The sequence below is a fragment of the Homarus americanus genome, unplaced genomic scaffold (assembly GCF_018991925.1).
Source record: "Homarus americanus isolate GMGI-L3 unplaced genomic scaffold, GMGI_Hamer_2.0 scaffold10415, whole genome shotgun sequence".
NCBI lineage: Eukaryota > Metazoa > Arthropoda > Malacostraca > Decapoda > Nephropidae > Homarus > Homarus americanus.
Window position 1 is genome coordinate 15001 of NW_024728567.1, and position 12329 is coordinate 27329.

General features: G+C 40.7%; 1 protein-coding gene across 1 annotated transcript in view; it reads left to right on the forward strand.

Moving 5' to 3' along the window:
- Nucleotides 1–7620, forward strand: part of LOC121866144 (protein argonaute-2-like) — a 10208-nt gene extending 2588 nt beyond the window's left edge. The window contains exons 2-7 of the mRNA XM_042365735.1: nucleotides 163–301; nucleotides 1860–2003; nucleotides 3201–3393; nucleotides 3620–3759; nucleotides 5425–5652; nucleotides 7426–7620. Coding sequence (XP_042221669.1) covers nucleotides 163–301; nucleotides 1860–2003; nucleotides 3201–3393; nucleotides 3620–3759; nucleotides 5425–5652; nucleotides 7426–7446 — 865 coding nt within the window. The 3' untranslated portion in view covers nucleotides 7447–7620. The remainder of the gene's footprint in view (nucleotides 1–162; nucleotides 302–1859; nucleotides 2004–3200; nucleotides 3394–3619; nucleotides 3760–5424; nucleotides 5653–7425) is intronic.
- The last annotated feature ends 4709 nt before the right edge of the window (nucleotides 7621–12329 follow it).

Consider the following 12329-nt stretch of genomic DNA (forward strand, 5'->3'; position numbering starts at 1 on the left):
TATTAGCGGTTTTGCCTATTCGTGCCCTTTCTTGTAACCTATTTCTCCCTAATGGCAAGGGTTTACTGTACTGTACTGTACTGCATATTACCCTCTATAAATTATTTGTTTGTCATCTGAACATCACCTTAAATATTATTCATTCTTTTGTATTTTTTTAAGGGAGATATTTGAAAAAATGAAGATGATATATGAAAAGGATTTCAAGAATTACCCACTTGCTTATGACTCAGAAAGGAATGCATACAGTGTGGGTGTCATCCCTGCTCTTCAAACTCCTGATTGCCAGAGTACTTATGAGGCGAGTATTTATTAAATATGTAGAAATGTGATTTTGAAATATCTAATGATATAATGTGTGTTGCTAGCAATCGGTTTGAGTAAAGATTCTTTGAAGAGAGGTTAAAACATTGAGCTTTCATGCCAGAAGATCACACGGTCTCAATATTTTTCCTTCTCCAATTGTTCAGAAATTTATTACAGTTATAGGCTCTGTACATGCATGATGAATCCAAAATTGCATTTCAGTAAGTTGTGACCTAAACTGCTATATAGTATGTAAATACACAGTAGGTTATGAAGGTGTGCATGCTGGAAAAGTCTTTGGTACAAGGAATACTTAAGTGTCACAATAATGCAGCTCACAGCCTGGGGGACTGAGATGCGTACCAACACTGTGGCGCTATCCTTCCCAACATTTCTGGGGACGTAAATTGCATGTAATAGTATGAAAAAAATTATTTACCCGAAAAGGCAAATTGAAAAATAACTCACGCAGCTCATGGCTTGACTGTGATCCCAACACTGAACCCCCACCTACTTCCACGATCCACACCAAATCTGGGGAAATTTTTTTTATTTACACTATGATTTTGACTATCTGCTATTGATTTCTTTTATTTATCTAGTTTTTCACGTTCTGTATGAAATTTTAATCATTATAACAGCAGGATATAAAACATAATGTACAGTAAAAACACCATAATTCTTACCCCCGTGGTGAGTCTGTGTCGAAAGCAGCTGCTTCTCGCCCTGTGGCACATCATTCCTCTCTACCTGCCTCTGATATGAAGCCAGTAATAAGAGCTCCCATCCATCCGCTCGAGTTGGCAATGCAGGTAGGATGCTGTCGGAGCAAACAACCTCGACGATATCCACCCTGCTTTGGATGCCTGGGGACATTAGGGACCATTGCACCACTGGGAGACTGCGTTGGCCTACTTCTGCATTGGCCACACACGACGGACTCATGGTTTTTTTAATGGAGAGGGTGCCCCCGTCCCATTGACTGTTCAACACCTCCTGGTGGAGTGCCCCAGCCTCGGAGATCTTTCGTCGGAAGCATCTCTCCCAGTGCCAGGGGGAAGATGAGTCTTACGATCTGTCTTTGGTGCTGGGGGAGGGAGTGAGTAGCATGGGAGGGGACGTCCTTTCCTTCCTGGAGGAAGCTGGTGTTCTGCACAAGCTTTGAGTTTCATCTATTAACGTTTAAATGTTTTTTACAAAAGTTTTATGCTACTGTTTATTATTTATGTTTCTTACCTTGCAATGCTTGATATTAGTCTTAAGCTTTTATTTTAAATTCAACGACATATTACCCACGCTGTTGCTTTGCAAGGGATGAAATTACCACAAACAATCAATCAAGTGTATCCCTCATATTCAAAATCGCTCATAATTCGTAATGTTTTGCTATTAAAATTGTTTGTGACAGTTCGACTTCTATCATTCATATACCCTTGAGTTTTAATAATATCTAAACTCTGTAATTTTCCATATATGTCCAAAATTTTATGAACACACCCAGGCACAGAGGCTTTGTCATTCTAATTTATCTGTTGTTTGGTTTTTCACCAAAGATTGACCTTGAGGAATCAGATGGCAAGAGGACACAATACAAAATTTCACTAATGGTGAGACATCGTGCCAACCTCCAGGAACTTACGGAGGCACTTAACTGCTCTGCTCGTGAACAGAAGACACTTCCATTAAACATATTTCAGGTTAATATAAGTTACCTAGTTTTTATATATTTTTTCAGGGGTGGATCCAGGGGGGGGTCCTGGGGGTCTGGACCCCCCTTTTCATCAGAAAATTTGAATACTTATTCTTTAACACAGTACTGTACTCAGGCATTTTTGTATAGTAAAATGTAATTACTTGTACTATTGACCTCAGAATATTTCCTAATATCAAGTGAACATGGTTTCAAAATGGCTTCAAAATGCCCATGACATTGGTCAGATTTAAAAAACAAAATCGGTGGGGGGGGGCTTACATTATCCCCAAAAAACCCTCCAGCCGGGTGAGCTTGCTGTGTTCGCCATGTTCCCCCCACACAAAACTGGATCCGCCCTTATTTTTTGTTTTTGCCTAATCTACATGGTTAGATTTTGACAGACCCTACAAATTTGTAAATATTAACAATAATAAATCAGTGGCATCTATGTAGAAAATGGGTTATGATCCATGGTCCCAAAATGGTATACTGAAATTAATTTTAATAAAAAAAAGACCTTTTTCAGGTGAAATATGTTGAGTGCAATGAAAACTTAATTATCAGGGATCTAATAATATTTATGCAGTTTGACCAAGGGTAGCTGACAAAAGCAATCAAAAGGTTATTTTGAGTAGGGACCATCATTTCTAATGTGTTCAGATTTTTTCTGTCTCACACTACTGACAGGTGTCTGTGTCATTGTCAGTATCTTCCAATGATGGAAAAAGAAAAAATGCCTATATTATTGTTTTTCGTTTATATAACAAAGCACAAGATAAAAGTTACCCAAAACACTAGCTACTCAATATAAGGACAAGTCCCTGACCTGTTGGTAAAATATTAGGACGTGTGTAGTGAACCTTGTTTGGTTGAGCCATGAGATCCAAAGTAGATTAGGGTAAGGCTTCTGAAATGTACACGACAGGAAAAAATGTGTATCAGTCATATGTATTTATGAAAATACATATGGGTATTAATGGAAAATATGTAGTGAGGACAGCCTATACAGTACAGTACAGTAAAACTGATATGTATAACACATTACAAGAAACTGTCAAGATAAATTTTTGATGGAGATGGATGTCACTGGCCCAGTAATGGTATACTGTATATGAATCCTGATATACAGTATATAATTTTAACAATTTGGGTTAATTTAGATATTAACTTTATCTTGTTTGTTTTCTTGAGTATTTTACAGATGGTTGAAGTAATGTTTCGTCATTATCGGGCCATTAAGTATGAATTGGTTGGTCGTCGTAACTTCTACTCGGCAGGAGGAGAGTTTGGAACGCCATATCCAATTGGATGTGGCAAGGAAGGTGTGACTGGTTTTTTTGGGTCGATGAGGCCTGCATCTTGGAAGGATGGATCTCTCTTACTGAATATTGATGGTATGATTGTACGAGTATATACATGTTTGTCTTGTAATGTGCCAGTCTTGTTGATATATAGCACATTTGCTTGAGATTTAGTTTTGTAATTACTGAATATCATGTATTTCTTTATACAGTAGTCAGAAAATATGAAATTATTGATTGATTATAAAATTTCATTAGCTCTAAATCTACTAAATCGCTTAGTTTGCTTGTTATTAAAACATTTTATCTCTATTTTTAGTTGCACACACAGCATTCTATAAAGAACAACCTCTTCTGAACTTTATTCAAGACTTCATGAATTTTAGGGAAGATGATTTTCATAGACCATTAGAGCCATTTAAACGATCAAAACTTTTGCAAGAACTAAGAAATATTAGGGTAAGTGCAGTCTTATGTATATTAGAAGCAAATACGGTGGTCCCTTGGTTAACGAACACAATTCGTTCCAGAGGGTCATTCGTCAACCGAAAATTTCGTTAACCGAATCCATTGTTTCAATGGGATATTGGGTAATTGGTTCCAGCTCACCGAAATGTGCATACAAAGTAAAAAAAAAATGCAGTAAAGTACACTTACTTTGAGGTGTGTATGTAGAAGGTTCCTGGATGATGATGATGGGAATTAGAAGTGGGGGTGGATGAGAAGGGAGAAGAGAAGTAAGTGGGGATGGAGGAGAAATCATCTTTCAGGGACCCATGCTTGATGCAATCATTTCACCAATAAAATTATAAGTTCACTAGGTGTAATTCAAAATTATTTTATTTAAATCAACACTGCACTGCGCTATATATTATCAATGAGTTAACTAAATTTCAGAATGATCAATAATTTCAATGTAAAAATGCAAAAATATTCAAGACACCAACAAAATAGATGTTCACTCCACTGTCAACAAAGCCAAACTGACGCCTAGTGGCTGAGTCAAGCGGCTGATGGGCGCACAAAACACTAGTTCCCTGTACTGCATATATTATCAATATGTTGACTAAATTTTAAAATGACTAATAATTTTAATATAAAAAATGCAAAAATATTAAAGAGCACAACTTTCTTGATATTTACTCCACTGGAAACGAATGTAAACATAGAAGAGATTATTGAATTGGCAGACTAGCCCATCAACTGATGCTCACAACAAAACGTGTTGTTCTTAAGGACTTCGTTAATTGAAGATTTGTTCGTTAACCAAATTAAAGATCCTTATGGGCGGTAATTCGTTAACCAAAATTTCGTTAATCGAACCATTTGTTAACCGAGGGACCACAAAATCTTTATAACTCGGCATTTAATATCTCGGAATTTAAACAGTATAATTCGGCATGTGTATGGTCTTGGAATTTATTATAAAATAATTTGGGAAATGCTGAGTTATCTAAAATTATCAGGGAAAATTTCGGTATTATTGAGCTTCATAATCAGGTGAATAAATTATAGACACCCTGTATATAAAAGACCGTACAAAGCTGGTAGCTTTTCTTTTTGGAATAAAATTTGTAGAGTTAATGAATGTGGTAAGAGTCATAGAGAACACAGTCCAGCATTTAATGATTTGGAATTACTTGTGCAAGGCTCACTTTCTTATGGAATTAGTTACAACCCAAGAGATTTAGACTCGTGAACCTGAAGCAGTAGAAACTGATGCATTATTCTGTCCAAAAATGCTTTGGATTCATGAGTAAACGTCGGGGTTTGTGTTTCAAGAGGAGAGGTGACAGGACTTTTGTGGGTGATTGTATAATGTTTTAATCATCATCCACATCATCATTAATGTTTTACAACCATTTATTGTGCTTATATAAGTTAGCTGTGATTATCTGTAGGCAACTTAACAAGGTGCATTGTGTCTTCATTCCTCTTTTGTCAGATTAATATCTTTGACATTTCTCACATCCTCTGTTTGTTATTCCTTGTTCTCCTCCCCTCCATATTCAAACTCCTGCATCCCTTGACTCAAATGGTTTCTCCATTCTCTCCACACGCCCAAACCATATAACTCTACCTCTCTGCAAAACCTCACCAATTAAAGTAACTTTTATATTTCAGGTGCAAGTTACACACTCCAATATCCCTCGCACTTACAAGATTATAGATGTTTCAGAACATTCTGCTGAGAAACAAACATTTCCTTTAAAAGATGAGAATACTGGGAACACAGTTTACTGCACCATTGAAAACTACTTCAAGAACCAATATGGAAAAAAAATTAAGTTTCCAAAGTTGAACTGTGTACAAGTGTCTCCTGCTGAAAGGAATGTGTTTATTCCATTTGAGGTATGATTGTAATTGTGGTATATATATATATATATATATATATATATATATATATATATATATATATATATATATATATATATATATATATATATATATATATATATATATATATATATATATATATATATATATATATATATATATATATATATATATATATATATATATATATATATATATATATATATATATATATATATATATATATATATATATATATATATATATATATATATATATATATATATATATATATATATATATATATATATATATATATATATATACAGTGGGGTATGCTATAACGAATCTAATTGGTTCTAGAACCTTGTTCGTTACAGCATTCGTTCGTTATAGGATTAATCCGTTCCAGGCCCCCAAATACAACCACTTAACACTGAAAAATATAATATAAAATTGTAAAAATTGTAAAAAAGTGCATAAATATGCAAATAAACCCCTGAAATAAAGAATATCATTAATATTTGTAATAAAAAAACAATAAATTAGAAAAAAAAAAAAATTTAAATAATGTTCGTTGTAGGAGTTTCGTTCGTTATAGCATTCTCAATTTTATAGGTAAAACCGTTCGTTATAGGAATATTCGTAGTAGGATCCGTTCGTTATAGCATACCCCACTGTATGTATATATATATATAATATATATATATATATATATATATATATATATATATATATATATATATATATATATATATATATATATATATATATATATATATATATATATATATATATATATATATATATATATATATATATGGAAGTTTTCATTTGTTTAACTTCAGGTATAGACTAGAGGTGCCGCGACCTGTCAAAATACATTTACAGGGTGAAACCAGTCCGGCACATTGGGACCTTAAAATTTTGGGCAGATACAGTACCCTGTACAATAAAGCCTCGAATAACGACAGTAATGTGTCCTCCAATAATGCAGTGTAAGGTAAATCATCGTGTTGTGAATCATTGATTACCTTTAAAATACTGTAAAGTAATAAGAGTGAGATACGTTTCAAAGTCTGACCTTTTCATATCTTTTGCCTGACTTTTTACCCTCTTTTCCCCCCAAACAATAAAGTTAATAAAAAATGCAAACTATATTCTTTAAATAATGCAGATTTATATCGTAATTAGGCCCCTTTAAAAAATTTAATAACTTTATCTAGAGACCAAGGTGGGATTCTCTAAGGATGATCTGAGCATTTGATAAATTCTTGGGTTCAAAGTAATATTAAAACTCAATGCCAGAGGGTCAACCAATGCTGATTTATAAGATGCAATTGTTGATCCTTGAAGGCCTTTAACTCTGAACAGAAAATCTAAAAATTCTAACACCACTGTGTCCGACAATGTGATTGGAGTCGCTAACCTGATAAATTGTTGAAAAAGTTTCAAAGCTTTCTCATATTGCATAGAAGTTTGGGGCCTATGACCTGCTATCACTTGGTTAACGATATTGGAATTACCCAACAATCTATTTAAACATCTTTCGAGAAACTGCAAGCGTGAAGTGCCAAGGATATCTCGAACTGAGGGTGCAGTACCTGTTCTATATATCCCTGTTGCAATTGTAGTGGATGCAGGCACCAGTCCAACAGATCGAGACACCATGGTTGTAGGATCCAATATGGTGCAATTAAGAAGGATCTGAGTTTGTGAACCACTTTGGGCAACATTTTGTGAGGCAAAGAGATCTATTTGTGGAGTCCCAAACCTCCTCACTAAACTCTTGAACTTCTATATCTTTAGGGACCATTCTGTTTCTGTTGATACTGGTGTAGTGGATTCCTCCCCTACAAACGCCGTTTGTCGCTGAGTAGCCGACCCTCTTTGAATTACCCAGCCTGCACCTCCAGCGCCGCCTGACGTAGCGGGGGTCAACTATCAACCCACGCCTACCCCCGCCTTATAAGACCTCACCCCGCCGTGACCACCCTCTTTCTACCTACAGCCACCAACAAGCAACACCACCTCCTCCTCAGCTCCAGCCTGGCGGCTCCCGCTCCCGCCGGCGACCATGGCGTCCCTGAAGCTGCGTGCCCTCCTCTGGGCACCCTCACCAACCAGCTCTCTCTACTCAACGCATGTAACCATGCTGCCTACCTAGCACCAAGCTGCATTGTACATCCAATACAATATGTATACAGAGAGCACATCGTGAGTTTCCTTTCTCCAACCCATCCTGAGAGTGAACCAATATCTCATAACCCTACACTGGCCTTAGACGGGACAACGCATCTGCCCAATTGTTTTGTACTTCCGGTATGTGAGTTGCTTTGAGGTAAAGTGTTTGCGTTACACAAACTTTGAAAAAAATTTCCGATAGGTTTAGAAGAGGCCAAGATCTGGTTGAGCCTTGATTGAGACAAAACACTGCCTTTCTGTTGTCCATGGCAAACAGAATCGTCATGTTTTTGAAATTTGGGTTTGCCAACAAAAAGAATAGGACTACTGCTAATTTTTTGTTTATGTGTTTGTCCCAAAGGGAGTTGCTCCACTTCCCTTGAAGGAACTCTCCATTTGAGGAATGGTATCCCCATCCTATTTAGGATGTGTCTGTACAAATGAAGCTAGACGTCGCATTCTGGATTGAACAAAAATAACGTCGTCAGTTACCCATTTGAAACTGAAAGAAATAGGACCCTGGTTGTTGCTGTAGTAAAATTAACGTAAAAAAATATGTACCGGTATGTGTAAATTAATATACAGTAGAAGTAACCACCGATGGTAAAGAAAAAAGTGAAACTGATAGCGGAATGTCAACGTATACGTGCGCACTCAAGGAAACAGCGTAATATATCTTAAGAATATGTACAAAAGATTCATTATTGTTTACCCGCATTAATGATTATGTAATTGATTGAATTAATGTTTATATATGCAAAATGAACAATACAATTCATTAATAATATGTAGAAAATTAAAATACACAAGAGGAGACGAGACGACATTGTTTTCGTTAGTGTTTACACCCTTGATGATGGTTCTACATATGAAACTGAAAAAAATAAGACCCTAGTTGTAGCTGTAGTAAAATTAATGTAAAAAATGAATATGTATGTTTTAAGTAATGGTATTTAATGTTAATGAATGGAACATACGAAGTACCTTGTGGGGTATGAGATTGTTTGTGTTCACACTCAGGATGGGGTGAAGAAAGGAAACTCACAATGTGCTCTCTATATACATGTTGTATTGGATGTACAATGCAGCTTGGTGCTGGGAAGGCAGCATGGTTACAAGCGTGATGTAGAGAGAGCTGGTTGGTGAGGGTGCTCACAGGAGGACAGCTTGTGGGTCGCCATGCTCGCCGGCGGGAGCGAGGACCGCCAGGCAGGCGGAAGAGGTGTTGCTGGCTGGTTGGTGTAGGTAGAAAGAGAGAGGTCACAACGAGGTCAGGTCTTAAATAGCGGGGGTTAGGCGTGGCTTAGTAGTTGACCCCCGCTCCGTGATGTATGGCGGCACTGGTTGACCTAGACCACGAGGCACACACTGTGGAATTCGTGGGGTCGGCTATGCAGCGACAAACAGCGTTTGTAGGGGAGAAATCCACTACAATACTCCCCCTTCCCTCCAGGCGGTGTAGGAGACTTGTTGTCTGCAGAGTTGCTTAGCACATGTGAGGCAGAACGGGCGGTGCATGCCTCATGTGAGACAACGGCGATGGCGTGGATGAGCGGGTCGCTGGAGACAACTGTCTAGATACACAATATCTGTGGGAGTAGAGAGGGAGAAAAAGGGTGTGTGGAGGCGATGAATGTTGTGCTTCCCTCACGGCAGGTACAGAGTCGTCAGATGCGCCTGCTGGGGTGTGTGGGCCTGGGTCAGGAGCAGGGGCTGCGTCAGCAGAAGCGGATGAGGGCTCGTGACAGCAGCTGGGTCCACGACAGCAGCAGGGTGCAGGACATTAGCAGGGAGTACCTGAGGGAGAAAAGAGGGGTGTGTGGGTCCGCACTCAGGAACAGGGGCCGCGTCAGGAGAAGCGGCAGGGGGTACTGCTGGGCCGGGGTCGGCGTCTGAGGCAGAACGGGTGTGTTGGTCCTCGTCAGGAGCAGGGGCCGCATCAGGGGCGGCAGGGGTTACTGCTGGGCTGGGGTCGGCGTCTGAGGCAGGACGGGTGTGCTGGGGTCGGTAGGATGTGGTGCTTGGGGCAGGAAGAGGCGCTGGTGTCTGATTAGAGAAACAGTGCTGCTCTAGGGTGTCTAACCTGCGGTGTAGAGACAGTAGTTGTAGAACCGATGAGAGCTGCTTCTGTGTGGATAAGCCAGTCTTCCATGTTGCTTGAAGACTGGGAGCGTGATCAGTTTCTCCTCCATCCTGTGTGAGTGCGAATCTCCGGGAGTCACCATTTGTGGGGTTCAAGATGTTTGGTTCACACTCAGGATGGAATGGAGAAAGGAAACTCACAATGTGCTCTCTATATACATGTTGTATTGGATGTACAATGCAGCTTGGTGCTGGGAAGGCAGCATGGTTACAAGCGTGATGTAGAGAGAGCTGGTTGGTGAGGACGCTCAGAGAAGGACAGCTTGTGGGTCGCCATGCTCGCCGGCGGGGGAGAGGACCGCCAGGCAGGCGGAGGGGGAGCGAGGGCCGCCAGGCAGCGGCGGAGGAGAAGGAGGTGTTGCTGGCTGGTTGGTGGAGGTAGAAAGAGGCAGGTCACCACGAGGTCAGGTCTTAAATAGCGGGGGTAGGTGTGGCTTAGTAGTTGATCACCGCTCCATGATGTATGGCGGCACTGGTTGACCTAGACCACGAGGCATACACTGGGGAATTGGTGGGGTCGGCTACTCAGCGACAAACAGTGTTTGTAGGGGAGAAATCCACTACAATACTCCCCCTTCCCTCCAGGTGGTGTAGGAGACTTGTTGTCTGTAGGGTTGCTTAGCACATGTGAGGCAGAACGGGCGGTGCATGCCTCATGTGAGACAACGGCGATGGCGTGGATGAGCCGGTCGCTGGATACAACTGTCTATATACACACTATCTGTGGGAGAAGAGAGGGAGAAAAAGGGTGTGTGGAGGCGATGAATGTTGTGCTTCCCTCACGGCAGGTACAGAGTCGTCAGATGCGCCTGCTGAGGTGTGTGGGCCTGGGTCAGGAGCAGGGGCTGCGTCAGCAGAAGCGGATGAGGGCTCGTGACAGCAGCTGGGTCCACGACAGCAGCAGGGTGCAGGACAATAGCAGGGAGTACCTGAGGGAGAAAAGAGGGGTGTGTGGGTCCGCACTCAGGAACAGAGGCCGCGTCAGGGGCGGCAGGGGTTACTGCTGGGCCGGGGTCGGCGTCTGAGGCAGGACGGGTGTGCTGGGGTCGGTAGGACGTGGTGATTGGGGCAGGAAGAGGAGCTGGTGTCTGCTTAGAGTAGCAGAGCTGCTCTAGGGTGTCTGACCTGCGGTGTAGAGACAGTAGTTGTATAGCCGATGAGAGCTGCTTCTGTTTGGATAAGCCAGTCTTCCATGTTGCTTGAAGACTGGGAGCGTGATCAGTTTCTCCTCCATCCTGTGTGAGTGCGAATCTCCGGGAGTCACCATTTGTGGGGTTCAAGATTGTTTGGTTCACACTTAGGATGGAATGGAGAAAGGAAACTCACAATGTGCTCTCTATATACATGTTGTATTGGATGTACAATGCAGCTTGGTGCCGGGAAGGCAGCATGGTTACAAGCGTGATGTAGAGAGAGCTGGTTGGTGAGGATGCTCAGAGGAGGACCAGCTTGTGGGTCGCCATGCTCTCCGGCGGGAGCGAGGACCGCCAGGCAGGCGGAGGAGGAGTGAGGGCTGCCGGGCAGCGGCAGAGGAGGATGAGGTGTTGCTAGCTGGTTGGTGTAGGTAGAAAGAGAGAGGTCACCACGAGGTCAGGTCTTAAATAGCGGGGGTTAGGCGTGGCTTAGTAGTTGACCCCCGCTCCGTGATGTATGGCGGCACTGGTTGACCTAGACCACGAGGCACACACTGTGGAATTCGTGGGGTCGGCTATGCAGCGATAAACAGCGTTTGTAGGGGAGAAATCCACTACAACCTAACCACTAATTGTAAATACAAAAAAAAAAAAAGCAAGACTGCGCAACGCCAATGTAAGTAAGTACCTACATGTGAAACCATATCATAATTTCTCGACATAAGAATATGAAAGCAACTCTTATTACTGTTAATATAGGTTTTAAATAATACTTACGAATGTAAAACAAAAATTCTACTCACCAATGGTGGTAAAGTCGAAAACATAAGGACAGCCAATGAATGCTGTTGTGTGAGTTTATACTCAGATGACGAACTCGTAAGGTTCAACTCTGGCTGAAGCTGTAGCTTTCCATAAAGATGTCATAGCTGTTGCTGAAACTGTTACTGAACCTGCAGTTCCTGAAGCTGCTGCTAATGCTGAATTTGATGGTGTAGCTGCTTTTTTTTTTTTACGGGAATTAGCCCACCCGGGCACAGGTTAAACGACCCACAACGGAGCCTGGGGGGCGAAAAAAAAAGAACGGAAAGAAATTGTAAATATAGAAAAAAGGTTATACCGTATTAATCTACACCACGAAGATTCCGGAAAACCAGCTTTTTAAAGTGAGACAGATTGTAAGAGCATGGAAACACAGAAGAAGGCAGAGCATTCCACAGCTTGACTGTGTGAGGAAAGAAGGAGGTACTATAA